This window comes from Phaseolus vulgaris, chromosome 9, assembly GCF_051622355.1.
Source record: "Phaseolus vulgaris cultivar YP4 chromosome 9, ASM5162235v1, whole genome shotgun sequence".
Taxonomy (NCBI): domain Eukaryota; kingdom Viridiplantae; phylum Streptophyta; class Magnoliopsida; order Fabales; family Fabaceae; genus Phaseolus; species Phaseolus vulgaris.
Window position 1 is genome coordinate 30,720,824 of NC_143506.1, and position 22,920 is coordinate 30,743,743.

General features: G+C 31.2%; 2 protein-coding genes and 2 non-coding genes across 4 annotated transcripts; 1 reads left to right on the plus strand and 3 right to left on the minus strand.

The window, feature by feature from the left end:
• Positions 1-4,789: 4,789 nt before the first annotated feature.
• Positions 4,790-7,545, plus strand: LOC137822732 (uncharacterized). Its single transcript, XM_068627692.2, has 6 exons — positions 4,790-5,022; positions 5,119-5,230; positions 5,625-5,985; positions 6,498-6,975; positions 7,081-7,118; positions 7,270-7,545. Exons 1-6 carry the CDS (start codon positions 4,968-4,970, stop codon positions 7,312-7,314), a joined length of 1,089 nt encoding a protein of 362 aa, XP_068483793.1. The 5' UTR covers positions 4,790-4,967; the 3' UTR covers positions 7,315-7,545.
• Positions 7,546-10,885: 3,340 nt separating this feature from the next.
• Positions 10,886-10,958, minus strand: TRNAA-UGC (transfer RNA alanine (anticodon UGC)). Its single transcript has one exon. It is a non-coding gene; the product is annotated as a tRNA-Ala (tRNA).
• A 3,900-nt stretch (positions 10,959-14,858) lies between these two features.
• On the minus strand, positions 14,859-14,931 carry TRNAA-UGC (transfer RNA alanine (anticodon UGC)). The gene has a single exon. It is a non-coding gene; the product is annotated as a tRNA-Ala (tRNA).
• Positions 14,932-18,319: 3,388 nt separating this feature from the next.
• Positions 18,320-22,110, minus strand: LOC137822837 (WRKY transcription factor 72A). The gene is made up of 5 exons (XM_068627841.2): positions 21,905-22,110; positions 20,881-20,958; positions 19,982-20,515; positions 19,740-19,853; positions 18,320-19,542 (listed from the first exon to the last, which is right to left on the minus strand). The coding sequence occupies exons 1-5, from the start codon at positions 22,010-22,012 to the stop codon at positions 18,589-18,591; spliced, it is 1,788 nt and encodes a 595-aa protein (XP_068483942.2). The 5' UTR covers positions 22,013-22,110; the 3' UTR covers positions 18,320-18,588.
• Positions 22,111-22,920: the final 810 nt, after the last annotated feature.

Sequence of the window (22,920 nt, forward strand, 5' to 3'; positions counted from 1 at the left end):
AGAAATGTTGTGATCAAGTGTTTGTTTTATGAGTTGTTTCTATTGTGTAGTTACATTTTATGATTTGTACTTTCTATTATTTATGGATTGGTTATCTAGGTTTGCAATCTTGGTGATTAAGAGTTGATAAAGTTATAGATCCTCTTAAGGTGTGAGAGTTGATATGGTTGTATATCCTCTTAATATCAAGTGTGTTATATATCCTCTTGAAGAGGTTCAAGAGTTTATTATGGTATAAGTTTTGAGAAAGTTAGTTGAACCAACAATTCTTAGGTTGAATTGTTGAGATTGAAGTAGGATTTGAACCAATATAAATTCTTGTGAGTTTTATTTTTACTTTCTTTATTCTTTATATTGTTCCACTCCTTTTCTTGTATCAATTTAGATTCTACTTAAATGTGCATTCTATTTTTCAGTCTTCAAGGTTTTGGAAAAGAATCCCAAAAAGGTGAAAATTTCCAGAAAAAAGTTTATAAAACCTATTCACCTCCTCTTGGTTTAACTTAGCCATTCTCTTTTTATAATTTTTTTCTTTTATTTCCTATTATTTCAAATTTATCCATTATATGATGGTCAAACAAAAAAAAAATTACCTTTTTTATCATATACTGATACTTTGAATTAAGAGTCACAATGTGAGTTGGTCCACCCTGTTTTGACTCATCCTACAAATGGTTTGTTAGCCAGGACGAGGTAGCCTACACAAGACATTTAGGCTAATATGTCTAATTCACCATATGTAATTGCAAGTTTTTGGACTAATGAGTATAATTTTTCTCACACTTAAAAGCTCTAATCATAAACTCTTAGATTGAAATCATGAATAAATCCATTTTTTTAATTGAGATTCATCTAATTGGATTAATTTGGGTCTTAATTGTTATTTATGCTAATTATTTGTTTTAAGACACAGTAGTGGTCCAGTATTTCACAAGACAAACGACTCAGTATTTCACAAGACAGACGTTCCAGTATTTCATAGAGCAGACGATTTGACCAGACAATCTAATTAGAGCATTTGTTGGATGATCTTCATGAAGCACCTACTAATGGGTTCTCTATTATGGAAAATGAATATATTGATTTGATGATTCTATTACATTCTAAGGAAGAAAGAATCAAAATCAATTCAATTTTATGCTCTCAAATCCTGCAATTAAAACTTTTATGCAAAACGTGTAGAAAATAGAGCAAATATCTTTTGAAGATGTTATCCAAGAAAATCTTCTGCAATATCTCTCGCAACAGCGTTGTAATCAATTACAATCAATGCGCAAATCTGAAGCAAGTTTGGAAAGAATAAATTTGGAAGAGAAGCAAGAATAAAATCTAGAACTAGTTGGGAATGAAGATATCTACTTAATAATTTGAAACAGAGAAAGGAAACATTTGATAATTGTAAAAGAATATTATGAGGTTGATTTCAAATCCGATTTTGTGCAAGGGAAGATTATAAAAGAGACTTCAGTGGAAGAATGAACCGAGCTTTTTGGATCACATTTCATAGTCGCACATCGCACTCCAAGCCTAGTTTTATTTCCTTTGTATTTTTCTTGTTTTTGCCAACACATGGAAGGATAAAACCCTTTGGGTTGATTCCCTCGTTATTTCTCATTGATTTTTGAGGGTCCGTTTAATAAAGTTTTGTTCTTAAATTTTTTGTAGTAGCATATTATGTTTTATTTTTTATCTTTTTGAAATTGAGTTTCCGCCAAAGGAATTCTTTTTTAATGTTTGTTTCATGGTTAGTTCGCTTAGTTCTAATCAATCTCTTGTTTGCTTAGTTCGAGAGGTAAAAGATAAACATCTCATGAGTATACACTTGGAACTAGTGAGATACTAAATACATTAGTATACGCTTGTTTTGCTGATAAATTATGTTGAATTTGATTGACATTTGCTTGATTAAGTTTGACATATGTGTGGGAACTAAAAGATAGTAATCCTAGGAAAATCAATGAGGAATTTATGGCGAAAAAACTTGAGAGTCAACCTGCATTCTCTATAGTTTTTAATCATTTTTTATATTTTCCTGCTGAACAATCACATTCCCCTTTCCTTTACTGTTATTGTCAATTTCATTGAATGCAGATGAATTTGAAAACTGATTTCACTGGATTATCTATTAGATTCGTAGGGGAGATGACTTGGGATCATCTAACATTGTCTATACTATCATCTCTCTAACATTAGACGATTTATCACCTTGTTAGACGGTATACGCTAGAATATTTTTAATTTGATTGTTAAATGACAACTATCATGGACCTACGAGTCGACCTACAAGAAATTTAAAAAATAAAATCAACAAAGTTCTTTATAATATTTTGATCCAAAATTTGAATATCTTATAAGAGGGGGATTTATTGCAAGTACAATAATTAAAAGAAAAACAAAGATTAATGATTTACCATGATTTTTTTTAAAGGAGACCATAAAATAAAATTTAGATTTATGCTTCTAAATATATGTTATTGATGAAATAATGAATAAAAATATTTAATTATATTTAACACAATTTTACACAGCAACAAACAATTAAAATAATTAATGTGATGTACAAAGCGGACAAACCTGATTGTACTTTGACCTAATTTTATATTATGGAAGAGAGGAAAGATTGATGATATAAAGATTATTGATTTTAGTAGTATTAAAATATGAGAAAGTTCATTATAAAATTTATGAAAATGTAGGTCTTGAGATGATATATGAGAGTCATTTTATTAAATTTGAGTCAAATTGTTATACTACTTATGATTCGAGAAAATTTCATGTCTCGTGACTTTGAGTGAAGTAAATTATCTTGATAGTGAAGATCAAACTCAAGAATCTGTAATAAGTGAATTCAATGAAATGTTCTTGAAAACTCTGGAATAAGTGAATTCAATGAAATGTTCTTGAGAAATGTTCCCAAGTCAAGGAAACCAAAGAAGTTATAAACAAAGCAATTTCAAACAATAGTTTCACTAATATTTAGTTTATTTTTGAAAAAGTATTATATGTTGTAACTCTATAAATAGGGGACTTGATAAACACATTAAAACACAAGAATACACATTTGTAACACAAATTCATCTTTGTAACATGCCCCAAAACAAGTGAAAATGAACAAGGTTAGTCGTATTAGTGTGTATGCTTCAACTTTCTCTTTTCAATTTCATCTACTTTTTGTATTTTTATTTTATTAAAACTCATATTAGACATCACTATGAATTTTGACATCTTAGCTAGGTTGACATCCCAAAATCCACCAATCATCTATCATTACATGAAACATACCATAAAAGAAAAAAGAAAAGGTTACAAAAATACGGGGGACCACACCAAACTCATGTAAGAAAAAAGTTCACCACCTAAATACAGAACAAAGAAAATTGATATTTGTTATGAAAAAAAAAATCAAACTAAGACAACGCAGCATAACAAAGTACCAAAAAAAGTATAACTTATTATCAACATCTAGATTAACCAATTTATTAACACAATTACTGTCTTCTATACAAATATAGGAAACTTTGAAGTTCATGCCAACACATATACGCATACACTTTCTTCACCTTCCTTTAAAAATCCAAGGAACCACATTAGCAAAAAGGAAAAAACATGACAGAGCAAAATAGAATCACTCTCCAACCAAAGTTTTACGAAACTAACATACTCAACATGTTCAATGCCAGTAATAACTTACCAGGTCTAGAGCTAATGCTAAAAAATTTCAAGACAGAAAATTCAACAATATGATTAGACATACATTTCTTATATATATTTCCTAAAATCCAAATGTAGTCCTTAATAATGTGAATTGCATAATCCATATTAGTGCACTATTGAAATCTACACATCCTTTGCATCATCCATAGAAAAAATGTGATAACAACAAACTTAATGTAATTAATAAAAGAGTTACTTGAATACTTAAGAAAAGCAAGAAAACCAAAACAAGAAAAATTAGTAAGATGAAGAAATATATTCTTAAACCAAGATCAAATAAAATAAACAAAAGGCCAAATAAACAACGTTTCTTTCTTTTCTTTAATTTTTTCTTTCATTAAATGAATGCACATATTATCTTTGAAAGTTTACATTCGAGAGATTAGTAATAATAAAAGGGAAGTTTTTTAATTTAAAAATAACATTATAAATTACGTTAGTTTGTGTTTTGTTGACAAAGATTTGACAATCATTAATATTAAATTAATTATTGTTTGAGTTAATTTTGAATCTTGGCATGTTATAACTTTTGACTTAAAACACGAGTGGAAGAGAAGTGAGGGTGGAAAGGGAAATAAGCATTGGTAATGATTGGGCCATGGGTGCGTATATAACCCAGTTTCCAAGCTCATCGAAAGCAGTTTTTGACCCAAAAAAAAAACGGCTCTCTCTTGCTTTTCTAAACCAAAACGTAACGAAAGCTTAATTTTGAAATTTAAATTTTGAATAACGGAAGGAGCCTCTCATGTTGAACAAAACCAACCCTGTATTGCTTGCAAACGGCTCCATCCAGCCCCACCAATCTCATCTTTCAACACTCTCTAATTCCATTTTAAACGCATCAAAACTTGAATAAAATAAAATAAAATAATATTATTTTGATAACCGTATAATAAAATTTTTAATTTTTAATTAATAATTATAATATAATATAATTTTAAAATTCTCTATCTGTTCACATGAATTTCAGATTTCAGATGTAGAGTTGTAAAAGTATGTCATAAATTAATATCATTCCTTTTTTTTTTTTTCACCGCATAACCGTTTTATCAACAGAGGCTCTGCTTTCCATGTCAGCATGGTCAAGATCAACGTCCCAAATTTTGAGTTTTTCCCGCCCCAAACCAAAACCAGACTTGAAAATCTTCTAGTATAAATAATTCCAAATGGCGTAACATGATAAACTCATAAGCACTAATACGCATATAATCTAATCACAAGTTGTTTACAGTTCTCGCAATTCAGGATCGGCCATGGAAGAACCAGTCATGGAACAGTCCTCTGCTGCTACTGCTTCTGCTTCCTCTGGTACACACTCACTCACTCTCTCACACCCTTCTTTCTAATTTTCACAAAACAATAACACTTTATATAGGTTCTGTTCCGTTTTTGTTTATCGTTCAGGGAACACTGCCAGAACAAGGCTTCAAAAGTATGCGCTTCGCTCTGCCAATAAATCCAAGGAAGAGAAGTCAGATAATTCACCCAATTGCCCCAATCCTTATGAAACAAAGAGGTAATTTCTTTGCTTTTAGTTTAATTTTTATAGTTAGTAAAAACTCACCTGCAGTTTAGAGGAGTTCTACAATATCATCTGGGTGTTAATTATTATTTTTGACATTTATGAGGGCTACCTTAATTTTTTTGAGGAAAATTGTGATAGTTATACTAATCATTGGTGCTGGAAATATTTTTACATGGACAAATTAAATGTTTTGAGAAGTGCTACAACTAACAGAGTTTTTAAACAACTTTGTCTAATTAGAGACACTTTTTACTGATTTCAATTCTGTTAAACATTGAGGTCCAAAACAAATTTAATGCGTTTAAAAGAGGTTAGGAAATTAAGATTGGAGGAGTCAATTTTGATCTACGTGTGTCTTTTAATAAGTTACATTTTTCTTTTTCAGGGGGAGAATTTTGGGTGCTTCAAGTGTTAGTAAAAGTGTGAGTGTTATTGATTTTAGTGGCAAGGACAAGTCTGGGAGTGCCAAGCCACCCAGAAGGCTCTCAATTCCTGCCAAAGCACCAGCCACTTCGAGACCCAAGCTGGGTGGCAACATTACCCCAATCTCCGAGACCAGAACTGGGAGGAGTGCTTTAAGTCAAGGCAGAAGCAAAACACCCATTTCTGAGATTTCCAAGACAACAAAGTTTAATCTTCTAACTTCGGCTTCATATTGGTTAAACCAGATCAAGCTCTCTGAAACTGCAGCCAAGCACTCAATTTCACTTGGCTTCTTCAAACTAGCTTTGGAAGCAGGATGTGAGGTACTGCATAAATCAAATAATCAATACAGACAAATACACACGCACATGTACATGACATGCCATATTTTCTCAGGACACATTATTATATTTATATCCCTAGAATTTAAATGTATTGTGCCTTTAGCAATTATGTCCTCCTCCCCTTTTTTTAGTAATCTGAGTTCGGTTGAGAAGTTATTACATGATATTAACTATTCTTCACGTGACAGGTAAATTTTTTTTAACTGAAGTAAACAAGTTACTTTGGTGGGATTACATATATAATAATGTCTCCTTGTCGAACAACTCCATTGTTTATTAACCGGGGGCCTCCATGTGAGGTTAGCAAAAGAAGGGATATTGGGTGAAAATATCACTTGGTTTTAAGGAGTATGAAAGTAACTAGTCGTATTGTTTATGGATCTGGTATGGCATATTGGCAAACTTGTGTGCAAATGCAGCACCTTATTTGTTTGCTCATTAACTTAGCCAATTTTTCTAATGATTTATTTTGCTTTGACTATGAATCACAGGCTCTCGGGCCAATGCAAGAAGGGCTAAAATCTTATATGAGAAGACATCAACTTGATGATGGCCTTGGTGAAACAGTGAAAGCATTGCTTGAGAGCTATAACATCTCAGAAAGCATTGAGCAGTTGCAGTTGTCTGGAACTATTTCACATGTGCCCGAAGACGGAACTCGGTCTTCTGATGATGATGTCCATAGCTCTTCTTCTACCATTGAGAGTAGAAAATTGAAACCCAGGAGCTTAAATTCTACCCAACTCACTCCTTCAGAGTCAACAAAGAAGGAGACATGTCAAAAGAGTAATCCTGGATCCAGGTTGAGAGGGAAATTCAGCACCAGCACCAACACCACAACTCCAAGGCCTTCTCTAGACAAAACGAATAATACGTTGGTTAAAAAATCCGAGAAGCCAAGCAAGCAAGAACCAAGTAAGGGAAAGGGCGTGATAAAGAAGCAGGGAAAGAAATCTGATGTTAAAGAAGGCAAGTTCCCAAATGTGAACAGCAATATTTGCGTTATGCTATATCTATGATTCATTTTTAGTTGTGTTAGTCTAACACTTACCATAATTCTTTTTATGCTCTCAGTTGCAGCTAGCGAACCAAAGAGCAACAAAGAAAACATGGTATACGGTTTAGTTCATTGTTTCTATTTTTCATTTTAATAAATTGATTCATGACATAACAAATTATTGTTAAAGTCTAAGGTATGTAAGATATCAGCATAAATGAGATGTCATAACTGTATATGCTTATGGTTTTTTTCTAATCTTGTAGGAAACTCTGAGCACTGAAGAGATCAGCCTGACAGAAGTCGTGTAAACAATCTCCAGTTTGCATTTCTGAATTTTTGTGATTCTGTGTGGAGCGTGCTTTTGTATAGTATAGGCTGCATTTCTCTTCGCTTGGTCACTTCGCATATTTTGTGTGTGTCATGTGACTATACACTTGTTAATCAAATCATCAAAACATACTGCACTGAATGTTGTTGTTTGTGTCTATAAATGTTGTTTCCATACTATATGCCAAAGGTGGAGATTTATTCCATAGAAACAGTATTGTTCTTCGGTATTGATTGTTTTGATCTCGTAAATTGATGTCAAAGTGAATATATTTTCTGATCCTTTATGTGAATTAATGTCAAATGTTAAATGATATATGCTCATGCCCAAGTTAGGTGATATTTATAGTCAGCGGGGGCAAATCAGTGTAAACTAACATAAAGATTCTTAAAAAATAATTTTGAAATTTAAAATTAAATTTAAAGCATTTGATATTTTTTCCAGTTCTAATTTTAATTTAGGGTTTATAGAATGGTTATATCTTATTCTAAAAAATGGTTGTAAAATGATTATTTTTTATAGTGTAAAAAAACTTTATTTTTTAATTTATTGCATATTCTGAAGTTCAAACGTGTCAATTGGATTCCAACATGGATATATATAGATGTGGCCAGACTTGTAGAACATGGTGTCAAACACTTTAGGGTGTTTCTTCCTGCACCCTATATTTTTCAACTTGCACTCCGATATTTTTTTAGATACTCAAATTACTTGACAATTTTGGGTGGTTTTGGAATAGGGAGTGCTTTATAAGCAAAAGGTATTTTCGGAATAGGAAATTTGGAATAAAAAAAAAACTATTATGAAATTTTCTTTCTAAAACACATTTTGGACTTCTGAAATGGTAAATCTGGAATTCAAAAAATGTGTTTCAAACAGGGTATTTCAAAATGGGTTTTTGGGAATAGGTTATGGATTGCCCTTTCCAAAATGAAATATGCATGCACTCTCTCATTTCATTTTAGATTTGTCATTTTTGCAAATATTAAGGATTACCAATTTTGGAAGAAAAAAAAAAACCTTACCTTTCTTCTCTGACGAACAACATTTTCAAAACCACTCACCAACCACCATAATGTTGCCAAAAAGCACACATGTTTGTCTATGTCCATTGAGAGCGACTAAAATCACCAAGAATACTCATCGTTGCTTGCTCTGAACAGTGACAACGGAAATGACTGAGAAGAATATGTTGTGTTTGGGTTCTTAAAACCTCCTAGAGTTAATTTTGTCAATTCACATTCCTGATGGGTGTTGCAAAAAGCAAAATGTAGGGTTGCAGGAAGAAACACCCCACACTTTATCTTGGATAAAACACAATTTAGCCCCTTAAGACATTGAAAGTAACCCAACTTAGTACTTCGATGGGTGAAAAGTCACTTTGTTCAACTACAAAATGCAATGATTTTTTTTTCTAAACTTATAAATAAATATAGAAATTAAGAACAAACTAACCTAATAGAAGTATTTGTACAATGGGCTTGGCCTTTTCCATCCATCCGACCAGTCTTTAGATTTCCTTGAAATTCTCAGGACTTCACATTTCGGTAATTGCTCTACATTTTTCAGGGTTTGCCTCCATGCCACGATGAGTGAGCATAAAACCTAGAACTTCCCTCTTTTTACCCCGACGCACACTTGTCGGGATTAAGCCTCATGCCATGGTTGTGAAGCGTTTGAAATACTTCTTGTAAGTCTTTGATGTATTGTTGACATGAGTCAGATTTAACTACAATGTCATGCACATAAAATTCGACACTTCGGCTGAGCATGTCTTTAAAGATCATCAGTCTTTGGTAAATGGCTCCAGCATTTTTGAGACTGAATCGCACGAATTCGTAATAAAAATTATTACAGTCGGTCATGAAAGATGTTTTCTCTTTGTCTCTCGGATGCATTTGGATCTGATTGTATCCAAAATATGCGTTTAGGAAGCTCAGGATAGTGTGACCGCCCACTCCATCGACGAGTCGTTCAATGCTTGACAGGAAATAAAAGTCTTTACGGCTTGCTTTGTTGAGATCAGTGCAATCTACATACATCCTCCACTTACCATTGGATTTTTTGACCATGACTACGTTAACCAACCATGTTGTATAATGTGCTTTTCTGATGAAGCCAACCTTCATTAATTTCTTAGCTTTTTCCCGCACAACATCACGCTTTTCTTCGCCCATCTTTCGTTTCTTCTGGGCCACTAGCCTGACCTCTTTATAAATGGAGAGGCGATGTGTAATAATAATATTCAAGCTTACTCCGAGCATATCGACAACCGTCATAGCAAATAAGTCAGCGTTATCAATCAAAGTTTCACTTACCAATATGTTGTCGTCCGGTTTCAAAGATGTTCCAATATGTGTCTTATGTTCGTCATCTCGAAGGGGAACATGACGAAGGTCCTTACTCGGCTCCATGCAGGCTTCATCAAGCCAAGGGTCTAGGTCAACAAGTGTGACCATGTGTTCCTTAGTTCTTCTGTCACTGGAGTGTCTCTCGGTCGACTCCCTATAAACGGACGATTGCCCCCTTCTTTCACGAGATTAACTACGTAGTGAGGCTAGGTACAACCGTCTGGTATGTTTCTGACCTTTAAAGTTATGACATAACATTCGTGAGCAATTTTCTGATGCACATGGACTGTGACGATGTCATCAGCCGTTGATGGAAACTTCATCGTCAGATGCAAGGTGGACATTATCGCTTTTAAACGGTTTACGGATGACCGTCCGAGTAGTATATTATAGGAGGTATTTGTGTTAACCAACAAGGAATATCTCCAACAAACAAGCTAAAACAAATTAACGAAAAGATGCATATCCCTAATAATAGGGGACCACAACGCTCAAATAATAACTGATATACGACCCATCAGAGTTAGGGCCCATAAACTAATACTATAAATAGAACCCTATGTGGAGGAAGGTACGTTTTTCCCACATATTTCGGGATGCACTTTGACTCATTCAACGTTACTTGTAATTATTGTTACTTATAGCATTTCTTGTTCTTTGACTCGGACGGTCGATTACTGAGACCAAGACTGCTTCGTCCGGTACCGATTGGTACACAATATTTTTTCATTTTTTTTTTTACTTTATCTTTTGTTTTTACTTTATCTTTTTTTTTTATTTCTATTCACTACGTTTCTCATTTGTTTATTTTCTTCACAGTCTAAATGTTTTGTTCTTGGTTTAGAAAAAAAAAATGAAATAATTTGAGTTATTTGGTAAGAAAAAAAAACAGAAAGAAAAAATAAAAAAGTGTAATGAAAAGACCTAAAATAACATAAATGTCAATATAAAATTCATAATAATAATAAAAAGTGTCATTTTAGTCATTCAATAATAGAACTCAATTTTACATCCTCTATTTTTTTTTTAATTCGAGAGGAACCAAATTTGTATTGGGTTCTACCAAAAAAATTCTTTCCTCTACTATGCTAAATTAACCAAAAAAAGAAAACAAAATTGAGATGTTCTATTTTTTCATGACTATAAAACTAAATATGCAAACTATTAAAAAAAAAATAGCAAAAAGAAAATGTTAAAAATTGGAGATGCAGGGGATCGAACCCTGTACCTCCCGCATGCAAAGCGGGCACTCTACCATTTGAGCTACATCCCCTGCTTGATTTCATACTTAACAAGACTTTCTTAGTACATTATTTGCATTATTATAGAATACACTCAATTAATTTTTTTTAAAATTTTAATAAAAAAATAGTATCAAATATTTTATCTAATGCAAATGTTACCAAAAATTTCTTCATTGAAATTTAATTATCGACGAGAATGAATACTTCATCATGGAATTAAAATATGAATTATGACACCCTTTATCACACTAGTCTTTCATTATATTTAATAATCATTTGGTTTGAAATTTTTGTCTACCCTAATTTGTTAAACATAATAAGAAACATATAAGAATATAATTCATGTTAATGCATAGTAAAAATATAAACTATGACACCCTTCATGACGTATGTTAAATACATCACACCCAAAATCAATAAAAATAAAATATGTGAAAGTCACTACAATAATTTCTAATAAATCTCTATATCTATGGGCTACGCAACACACCACTATATATAAATAAAAGAATGTAAAATAACAAATATCTAGTTTGAGTTAAGAACATCTTTATCAGTGATTTCTAATTAGCTCTTTAACTTCAAGAAACTAAATCTTAAAAAATATTTATCATTAAATAAATTTTACATTACATACTCAGTTTATTTAGTTTAAGAATGTTTTCTTATATAAGAAATTATTCTTTCTATAAAAAACACAAATTTTAAATAAAGATAAACAAATTTTTAAGAGAAATTTATTTAAATTGTAATTAAATAAAAAGAGATTTTCTTAAATTTTAGAATTTTTTTACTATTAAAACAATTATAAATATGAATTTTTCTAAAAATGATTTCTTAAAAAGTTCACTTCATACACATATAAATATCATAATATGACACTTCTTTGGTAAAAACCTTATCTTTGAAAAACTGAATTCATAATGTTTTATTTGTTGTTCATAGCTTATCTCACCAACACAAAATCTCGTTGAATAAGGATTATCACTATTAGAAAATAATTAAATAAAAATTAATTTTACAAAAAAAATAATTAAATAGAAATTAATTTTAAAAAAAAATAATTAGTTACTATATTGACTAAATTAGATATTATTTTATAAATTAAAAAATTATTAATATCTAAAGTAATTTCTAAATTAGTTTTTAAATTTGTATCTAATTACCTACCAATTTTAGAATCTAAAGTAGTTGATAGCTAAAACTTTGGTAGTTATTTAGATACCAATTTATAAATTTTGTTAGTAATAAAAACTAGTTCGGATACCATCAATTTTTTTAGTCTATAATAATTTAGTTGTGACTAATTATTTTTTTGTGTCAAAAATAGTTTCTATTTAATGATTTTCTCATGTCGACTAGATAAAGTCAAATTATAATATATAAATGAAGGTAAATCTTATTTTACTGATTCAGTTTGTGAGGTTGAGTTAGACTTAAATTCTACTACCTTAATATGGTCTTAGAAGTGATTTTTACGCATTCATCCCAATAATTTTTTGTTTTCTCCCAATTCATATCGTAACACTAGCTTAGGTGAAGGTTTAATGGTAAGAGAAAAATAGAGGAAAGGAAGAAAAGTTTCCAAATAAAGTAGTCTAAATCACACAAAAGAAATAAGAATAATAAGATATAACAAAGAAGGGCATTAGAAGATAAATTTCACATATATCTTCAAAAAAAAAAAAAAAAAGTAATTCAAATTTTGGTGGAGCAATTGTGTTATCAAAAGAATCAAATCGTGAACATGTTCTCTTTGTTTCACCTGATGTCAATGATGATGCCTAGATTCTTGATTCAACATGTACTTTTCATATGACGTCTTTGTTCATGTACTTTTCATATGACGTCTAACAAAGATTGATTTTGTCATGTTTCAAGAGAGTAATGATGACAAAGTTTTGATGGAAAATGATGGTGCATGTAACATAGTTGGTAAAGGTAATGCAAATTAAGAGGGTTGATGATATTCTCGAACCCCTAATATTTTAATTTTGTTGAGCACTTTACAAATCAAGGAGAAGTGGACTTAAGAGTTTCTAGAAGTATCTTGCTAGTTATGAAGAGAAAGTTGAAAAAGGTACTATATATCTTGTAAGGCACTACAAGGTGCAACTGCAGATTCCTTTATTTTAGAAGTTGATTAAAATCGTTTGTGGCATATGAAGTTACGCTATATGAGTGATCAGAGGAGGAATGAACTTAGCAAGAAAGGCTTAATTGATGAGCATTGAACTAGGAAGCTATATTTTGTAAGCATTGTGTTTATTGTTGGAGATCCCACATCGATTAGAGATTAGAGCCTTTCATTGTATATAAGTGGGTGCAAACCTCAACCCTATGAGCCGGTTTTATGGGGTTGAGTTAGGCTTAAAGTCCACTTCGTAATATGGTATCAAAGCCATTTCGAGCCTATCCTAGCGAGTATTTGTTGGGTCTATCGTGTCACCCACTATCGGATTACCCATAATATATAGTCTCACGCACGAGTTGGCAGTCTCGGTGTGAGGGGGGTGTGTTGGAGATTCCAGCCTTTCATTGTATATAAGTGGGTGCAAACCTCAACCCTATGAGCCGGTTTTATGGAGTTGAGTTAGACATGTGGGTCAATCAAGTGTTCTTTCCCACGATGAAATAAGGTACATGTTAACTTTCATAAATTATTATTCTCAATAAAGTTTGGATTTATGTCTTGAAATATAAGAATGATGTATTCATTAAGTTTTAAAAAAAATTACCAAAAGAATAATGATACTTACCAAGAATTTTTTTTGGATCAAACTAATTGCAAATGATGTTATCTATATTAAAAACCTTATAATGCGCAATCATTAATAATTTCAAGTTATTTTCTATTGTTTTTAAAAGCTTTGCTTCAACCATTGTTAAGAAGTTTAAAAGTTTGAGAAAGAAATTTCAGGAGGTGGTTATTAGTGACAAATGATTTCTTACAAAGAGTACAATGAGTGCACAGACTTAATTCTCTAAAAATAAAAATTTACTCGAAATTCTCTCAAGCTTGAAAACAAGTATGTATGTGTTTAGTGAAGAGATATATATTAAAAATCAAAGCGTCATTTTTATAGATTCAAAACTGCACCAGATTTTAAAACAGTTTGGAGTTCTGTTAAGAAAATAATAAGTTAAAAAAGAAAACAACAAGTTGATTTTTTCAAAAAACACTTAATTAGTTTCAAACAGATTTTTAATAAAATGAATTAGTTGAAACTGAAAGTTTGGAAGAAAAACTAACTCAATACAGTTTCAATTGATTGTTTCCACAAATAATCAATTGACGTACTTATCATATAAGAGGAAAATTAACATTGAAAAACTGCAAAATTTCAGAAAACAAAATATTTTAACTCGTTTAAAGCATTTTCAATTGATTGAAAAACCTTTTAGTTAATAAAAACAGTTTAACTAATTGAAAAAAGTTTTGTGCTTGAATCCTTCATCATGCTTGAGGTAGAAGATAAATCAAGACACCCAAACACTAGACTAAACTATCTAGATTCTTTGAGGCAAATTTTCTCTTCAAGGCTTATTATGGCTTCATCAAACATATTTAGTTGAGTAGTTTAATATATCCAACAATCTCTTCCTATTTGATGGAGACAAATAATCCAGCATGCCAAAATTAACATAAATATCAATAAAAAAAAATTCATAATAATAATAAAATATATCATGTTAGTCCTTTAATAATAAAATTTAATTTTACACCTTCTATTATTTTTTTTTTAATTCGAGAGAAACCAAATTTATAATGGTTTCTACCAATAATTTTCTTTCCCCTCTTATGCTAAATTAACCAAACAAAGAACACAAACAAAGAACACAAAATTGATATATTTTATTTTTTTATTACTATAAATAAATATTTAAATCATTAAAAAAAGAAAAAATAGCAAAAGAAAATGTTAAATTGGAGATGCAGGGGATCGAACCCTGTACCTCCCGCATGCAAAGCGGGCGCTCTACCATTTGAGCTACATCCCCTGCTTGAAATTATATTTAACAAGAATTTGTTAACCAATTATATGCATTATTATTGAATACGTTCAATTAATTTTGTTTAAAATTGAATGTGATATATGTTTAAATGTTTTTATTTTAAAAGTTTAAAATCTCTGAATGTGAAAGTGAGAATGGTAAATTCATATTTAATGAATTTATGTGAAAGGTTTCATCAATAATGAAATATAAAAAAATTAGCATAAAAGAATAAAAAATCACAAAATACATATTTATAGTTTTACTGCAAAATAATTATATTTTTATTCTGAACACAAGTATAGCCTGAAAACCTATAAGTCATTGGTTTTTAATTTTTTTCTTTACTATTATTTTTGTTTCTTTATATGTTGATTTAAATGATTATGCATTGTTAGTTTATGCTTTAAGTGGCATGGAGTTTCGTTTGTATTTCACATTGATCCTAAGTCAAACTTTCACCAATTCAGGTTGAGCCGGTCTTCTGATTCGGTTAATGTAGTGTGGAATATAATTTGGGTTGGGGTGGTGAGTGAACTCTGAAAACACAGGAATTTTGTCATATTCAAAAGGGATGTGGTGGACGCGTCTGAAGTGTTTGATTTGATGCAAGTAAAAGTTTGGTCTTGGATTTCGGTAAGAATTTGCTCTGCTTTGTTTTCCTACTCTAATTGGTGTTTTGGAAACCTTTGGTGTGCATGAAGATGATTTCTTGAAGTTTTTTTTTTCAGGATTTATTTTAACAAGTAGGGCTTTTGTTAATTAGTTTGGTGGTATTTGTTAGATGTTGGTTTCTGTATAAGGGTTCCCTGAAGTGGTTCCCATTTATTTATTTTTTAATCCTGATATAAAAAAAGAGGTGCATGAAGAAAAAAAAAATTAGAAATCACACTTAGTTTGATTTTTAAACTAATAACCTTAAAAGCCAATAATAAACTTACTGTGTGTTTGTAATCAAAATAATAATAAAATTTGTTTTACCTATTGAGTAACTATATTAGTTTTGTTTTTATTCTTTAATTAATGTTCTTAAAATGGTAATTGGTTTGTATTATTTTATATTTTGTTTCATTGTTATAAAAGATTTTTCATATTTTGATCCCTGTTTTTTATTTTATGTTTTAGTCGAAGGATTTAAGTTAGCTAATAGTTTGCTCTTGAAATGTTTTTATAGCTTGGCCGTGATGTTTTTTTTTGTGTTTTTTGGAGTGATATAAAATATGTTACCATAATTATAAAATATTCCGTTAATAAACGCAGTTTTTTCATTTAATATTTTTTTTTATTATTAAACGCAGGGTTTAAATTAATATTTTTTACTTTTTTAAAATCAATTTAATGACTCGTTGATCCTATGTTTTGGGTTTTTATTGTTTTCCCTTTTCTTGTGTGGGGAGACCTCAACAAAGCTAGATAGTTGAGAGAAAAAATCAACATTTTTGGGTTCGAGCTTTATTTTTTCAATCCAAGTTGTCAATTTAATTATGGGGGAAATTTATTTTCATTGTTGCCTTTCTATTTAACAGAGTTACCTCTTTGGCAATAAAAATCACCTTACGATGTTTTATATGAAAAAAAAACATATAATAATGGAAAGTTGAATTGTATTTTGAAAAATTCTCGTTAGTTTTTGCAAATATCGTCTGATGCTTCGCAATCATATGATAGGTTCAATGTTTGGTCATACGAAACATTCATGTTTTCACAAACTTAGTTTTAAAGTTTCACCCTCTTAAATTTGTTACATAAATAACATGCAATACATAGAGAGATTAAAGAGAGAGTTTTAAAAAATATTTTATATTGGTTCATTTGATACAGACTACGTCTAGTTCTTCACAAACTAGTCAAGTTTTACTAGGTAAACTACACTACGAAATACAATCAAGTATTCTTTCAACTTCAAAACACTTCTAGCTGACCCCGTTCAAATATTTCTTCCTCAAGCCACTTTTGGCTCAACCAATTATTTTTTTCTTCAAGACACTCCTAGCTCAACCCAAGTATCTTGTATAAGTTATTCCTGACTTAACCAAAGTATTCTTGTATGAAGTCACTTTTGGCTCAATCAACTATTCTTGTACAATACATTCTTGGCTTAAAACAAATACAATGTTCTTACAAAGCTTTTAGAGCATAAAGAAAATTTAGCAGAGTTCCAACGCTTGCAAATTGTGGCTATTCTTCTTTTTCTTCTCTTCGAAACATATCTTTATATAGGCTTGAAGAAAATAGCCCTTGCATTCCCTTGATTGATTGTTGAGTAGCTTTGTGCAACATTAATTTATCTTCTCTTCTTCATGCAATATCTTTGATAGTTAGTAATAGTTATCTTGCTCGACAATAGAACATTTTACACACACACAAAAAAAGTACAGTAACTAAACCATAGTTGAAGATAGCTTGTGTTAGGAGAATTGACAAACTTTACAGTTTTAACTTGAATCCCAAGAGATATTTGAATAAAGCTTTTACTTGGAACCAATCTTTTTGGTGAAGCTTCATGAATATTCTTTGAGTTCATGTCAACTTATATTCTTTAATTATACTTATCGTCTAATCATCTATCATCTATTAGAAATGTTATTTTAACATAAATATAAAAAAAAATATTTTAACATAAATATATATACTATTATTTTTTTATATATTATATAATTTATACTTTCATTAACATTAATATTAGAGAATCTAAAAATTTATACATAAACACAAATTTCAATTCATTAAAAACCAAAAATAATCTTACTCTCTCCATCGTTTAATACAATTAATTTTAACCCTGGGAAATACAGTTATACACATAAATAATTTTGACATGTATATTTTTGTTAAAATATATTTCATAATATGGGATTTATTATGAGAGTAACATGCCCTTACTTCACTTCTAGAATGATGTTTTTTCAGTCCTTACCTTCTAAGCCCTAAATAATCAACCCCAAACCCCATAAATCCTAAACTATAAACACTAAACCATCCTAAACCTACATGTCATTTTATAATATTTATAAAACAATAAAATATTTTTAATTTACTCCACAACAAAATTTTAACTCAATTTGTTTAATTTTTTTTATCATTTTATGCTAACTAAAAAATATTATGACTTTTGTGTAATTTTTTCACACTAAAATCGTCATATCTCCTTATGACTTCAAGTTAAACACGTTTTAAACTTTAATCAAAGTCATCTTCACGACTTTTGCATAATTTGTTTTTTCCACCAAAATCGGGAGAAACGATTTCCATGAGTTGCCTAGGCCAAGTACGCTTAGAGCATGACTTACCCATTTCTAGAAAATTTTCTTGTAAAAATGATATAAAATTATATCATTTGTGTAAATTTTTCAATGAAGAACTTTCAAAAATAATGTTTTTCATAACTTGAAAATAAAAGCTAAAATGTGATATACATCATCGATAATCACTAAATGAAAGAGAAAATGTTTATTTGTGTACATTCTCTAAATTATGTATCCATAATTATACAATTGCAAGCCAACTTGCAAGCTAGCTAGTTTTAACATGATAAAGTCATAACAAAATCACTTGTCTATCACATCCTAAAATATTAAATAAACTAACACACGTTTTGAATCTTGCTTTAAACATGGCCTTTCCCATGTAGGCGAGAGGTTCATTCTTCAAACATCCCAATAACTAATTTTTCTTTTCTCTGTGATCTCCGGGAGACCCAGAAGCGCTTTTGGGGCTAGAAAGTGGCAAAGGTGGCTGAAGAAACATCAAACTTCCTTGTTGTGGATTAGCTGGTGATTTGTTCAAGAAGCTTGAAGCACATCCATTGACTTTTGAAGATGAAGGTAAGGCAAAAGATGGTGGAAACAATTCACCCCATTTTATTTTCTGACTCGGATTTTCTGCAGCACCTTGGTTTCCCTGACTGCTTCCTGAGCCAATAATTGAAGAAAGTGCTGCTGCCAAAGCTGACTGAAAATTAGGGTCTGCTGTGATTACTTTTGTTGCTGCAGCTATGGTGTCTGGCAGAGAATGTTGTGCTGGAGGGATTATATTGTTGTTCCTTTGCATGAAGGAACTGTAGATGTTCTCCATCGGTTGTTGTTCCGGTTGTTGTCTTCCAAGGTTTATGTTACCAAGGATATTCACATTCGCATTCCTGTTGTTATTATATGGTTGAGTGTTGTAGGTGAAGAAGCCGTTGCTCCAAGAACTTGTATTGGATTCGGAGGAACTGAAGCTTAGGCTGGTGGAAGGAGGGTACCTTTGAGGGTTGTAGTTTGAATTTGAAGTGAATTTGGCAAAAGGGGCTGAAGAGGACAATGGATTGGAAGTGAGGTCGAGAGTGATGGTGGGGTGTGAATTTGAAGATGAGATTGCAGGATGGGAAAGGTAGTATTGCTTTGATTGTGAACCATCTGATAGGGAAAATTTGATTCCATGAAGATCTGCAGCAGTGGTGGTGATGTTTGGGGAAGGACTTGATCCAGAGTGTGATGTTGATGATCCAGACAATAGCATTGAAGCAGCTGCTGAAGTGGTGGAAGCCATGGCTGTTGCTGAAAGAGGAAGAGGGTGGTTGTGGGTTCCTTCGTAGGTGGTGATTAATATGGTCATGTCTTGAGCACATCTTTGCACCTGAAGTGTTGCATATATAGGAACAGTTAGGGTAATATATTTATTTCTTTTAATAACATGTAGCACACCATATCAAATATCAGTATATTTAAATTATTCTTACATCAACATATAGATATATAATAGAATATGGTGTTCATAACATACATAATTGATACCTCATAGTAAATAAAGAGAGTCATGCTGCATGTTCATACCTGCTTTCTTACTGGGCATGATGGTGCAACTGTGCAACGATAGTAAGCTCGAGGACAAGGATTTCCCTTTGAAATCTTCTGTCCATATTTCCTCCATTGACATCCATCGTTCAACTGTTTCAACACCAAAGAATGACATCTTTTCATTAACAATGTTGAGTAATCATTATCCATTAACCAAGTTATAACAAAGTAAAACAAGAAAAAGTTGCATGGAATGAGCAATGATAAGAGATACTTACAGTTGGGGTGTCACATCTTGCTCTCACACAAACTCTTGCCTTCTTTGCAGGATTTTGTTCGGGAACCTCAACCTCTCCAACATCTCTGTTTGTCTTGTGTCCCTTGCTTGCTGGCCAACTCTCTCCAGCAGCTTCTTCCTTTGGCACTTCTTCAACACTATTGGTAGGGCTTGGATTTGGCACGTGTTCAGTTGTGCTTCCAGATTTTGATGTTTCATATTTGCACTCCAATCCCAGGGACAACCCTTCTTCATCTTCTTCCTCTTCCAATGTTTTAGGGACTTTACCTTTCTCGTTGTTTCTTGGAATTGGAATTCTTCCAAGACTCAGGGAAACTAGTTCTGATTCCTCCCTCATTTCTTCATCATTCTTCGGTTTATCAGAACAATCTTTTGTCTCCTGTTCAGTTATACTGTGGAATTGCATTTGCAGTGTTCGGTAATCATTAAGTATTCGGTTCAAACGCATCTTTAATCTTTGATTTTCCTCTATAACTTCACCCATTTCGGCTTTTGCATTTTGAAGTTCATCAACCTGCAACCATGCATGGATCATGATCAATCATACTATAATTTAATTACTGTTGAAAAAGTTCATATCCCATGCACTATTTTTAATTTCGGACGTTTTTTCAGAAAATGATCACTTTTTTTTTCCTAAATTTATACGTACTGTCACATTAATTAGTCCCAAAATTGAAAGAATTAAAAAAATTAATCTGAAAGCATAATTAATTTATAAAAGAAAGAGAAGGAAACACGTTAAACCTAAAGTCCGATCCAAATGAATAGATAACTTATAGTTAAACTTTATTTTCCTTAAGAATTAAACCCTAAGTCTGACCAATATTAAAAATACAAGATAATAATATAAATATTATAATTATTCAACTATCTAACCTCTTCTTTTTTGGATAAGCAAGAAACGTTTGGTCCAACCTCAACCAAGGATCTTTCTGGAGTTGCTAGGGATGCTTCCTGTAAACATCGCAAACCATTAAAAACTCAATATGCATATATACAAATGCAATTTAATTTCTCATTATTTTTCATTTTCTGGATCCAAAGTATCTAACTAGGTTTACCAAGGGAAACATTAGAATTCCACTACATGAAATAATTAGCATAGTGTTTATGTAATGATGATGAAGTTAGATCTTAATAACTTTTGCCCTTATTTTGATATAAGAAGAAACTGAGAATCTTCCCGTTTTGTATGTGAAATGAATTGTCATATTTTAGATATCAATAACATGACTGCTAGCTTTCCGCCACATGCATGAGTCAACTTAAAGAAGCAGATTTAAGATTCTTTTCAAAATCTATTAAAATGGTAATATGCTGAATTATATATATACACGCATGGCCATGAGTTCAATTTTCCTTAAACCAAACAATTATTAAATATATTAGTGTATGTGTTAAGGTTATAATTAATCACTTCGTTGCACAGATCAATTGAGTATTAAGTTACATAGTGCACTTCATGTAAAGACAAAGACAAAAAAAAAATATGTAGAAACTCATTCTTTCTATATCTAATAATAGATCTCTGCAAGTATGCAGTGTATTAAGCCATTAAATCACAGCAAGGATTTATAATCTTCCATCAAAATTTCATTTTTTTCAATCAAAACTTGACATATGCCGAATTCAATAATTTCAACAATTAACTAGTTTTTATTTGCAGATACAACACACCCCTTCTTAAGTATTTAAAATTAATTTTAACTATATTGCATAAATAAATAAAAAATAAAAGGTTTGAACCGATTATCCGAGTGCTAACAATAGGATGTGTTGAGAAACAAAAAGAATTTGGAGATCAGAAGAGTTTGATTCTTGTTTTTAACCTAAATCAACAAATGAAAGACCATACATATATACACAGACATATTAGATAACAGCACAGAATTAACTTCACCTGCATAACAATCTCTTGTTGACGACGATGTTCTTGACCTCCAAGAGTGGATTCAGTTCTCTTCTCTTCCTTGACTTCTTGAGCAGATCTTTCTGAACCAAACTCCATATTGAGAAAAGAACTGTTCTTTCTTTCTTTCTTTCTTTCTCATGGTCCCTCTTCATCTGTTAATATAGAGAGAGGACCTGCATGAAGTATTTGACTATTGAAAATAAAATGAAAAAAAAAAAAAGAATGAGTAATTGCAGATGGAGGAAGCCAACACGGATACACACGTACAAGTAAAATGTCAAACGTAGACCAATCCAGTTGCACTAAAAGAAAAGAAGAAAAGAAGAAGGAAAGACGTTGGAAGAATATTAAAGTATTGTTTCAATGTGGAGAATATATGTATGTAATATAAGTGGAAGAATTCAACTTCAACGTTTGAGAAAAGATGTCAGAGAAAGTGAAAGAGGGGTTGAAGCCGCAATGCTCGGACACCGCCTACTATACAAGTGGCACCGTTGAACTTTTGAGCATTGCAAGAGTCACATGTGGCCCAATTATGCCTTTCACATGGTCAAACTTTTCCCACTCCTAATCACCAAACTAACCCTTTTTTCACCAACATTTCTTCCCCTCCAAACCTCTTCTATCTCACATCTATTATTCAAAATACATTTATGTTACCTTTGTGGGACAACTTTGCCTTCTTTTTTTCTTCTTTTAATCATCATACCTTAACTAAAGATTAGATAAGATTATAATAAATGGGTTGGTAGATAAAGATTAATGGTTTTAATTAGAACTCGTTCTAAAAATTCTCAATGTCTAGGAGTTTCATATTAGCATCATAATTCTAAGGATATAAGCCACAATAGAGTCACTAGTTTCAAAACAAAATCAACCATACTTTGAAGGGTAATAATAATATGTTGACACTCTCTTAATACAATCCCATTTAACACTAAGTAATTTTTCAAAATTTACATTATATTTATCAAATTTTCATTTACACATCAATCCCACTTATC

Coding starts and splice junctions, on each gene's coding strand:
- LOC137822732 (XM_068627692.2), top strand. CDS start 4,968: ATGGAAGAACCAGTCATGGAACAGTCCTCTGCTGCTACTGCTTCTGCT. Junction 5,023..5,118: donor TACTGCTTCTGCTTCCTCTG/GTACACACTCAC, acceptor TTTATCGTTCAG/GGAACACTGCCAGAACAAGG. Junction 5,986..6,497: donor CTTTGGAAGCAGGATGTGAG/GTACTGCATAAA, acceptor TATGAATCACAG/GCTCTCGGGCCAATGCAAGA.
- LOC137822837 (XM_068627841.2), bottom strand. CDS start 22,012: ATGGAGTTTGGTTCAGAAAGATCTGCTCAAGAAGTCAAGGAAGAGAAG. Junction 20,959..21,904: donor AACAAGAGATTGTTATGCAG/GTGAAGTTAATT, acceptor CGATGTTTACAG/GAAGCATCCCTAGCAACTCC. Junction 20,516..20,880: donor GCTTATCCAAAAAAGAAGAG/GTTAGATAGTTG, acceptor GCATGGTTGCAG/GTTGATGAACTTCAAAATGC.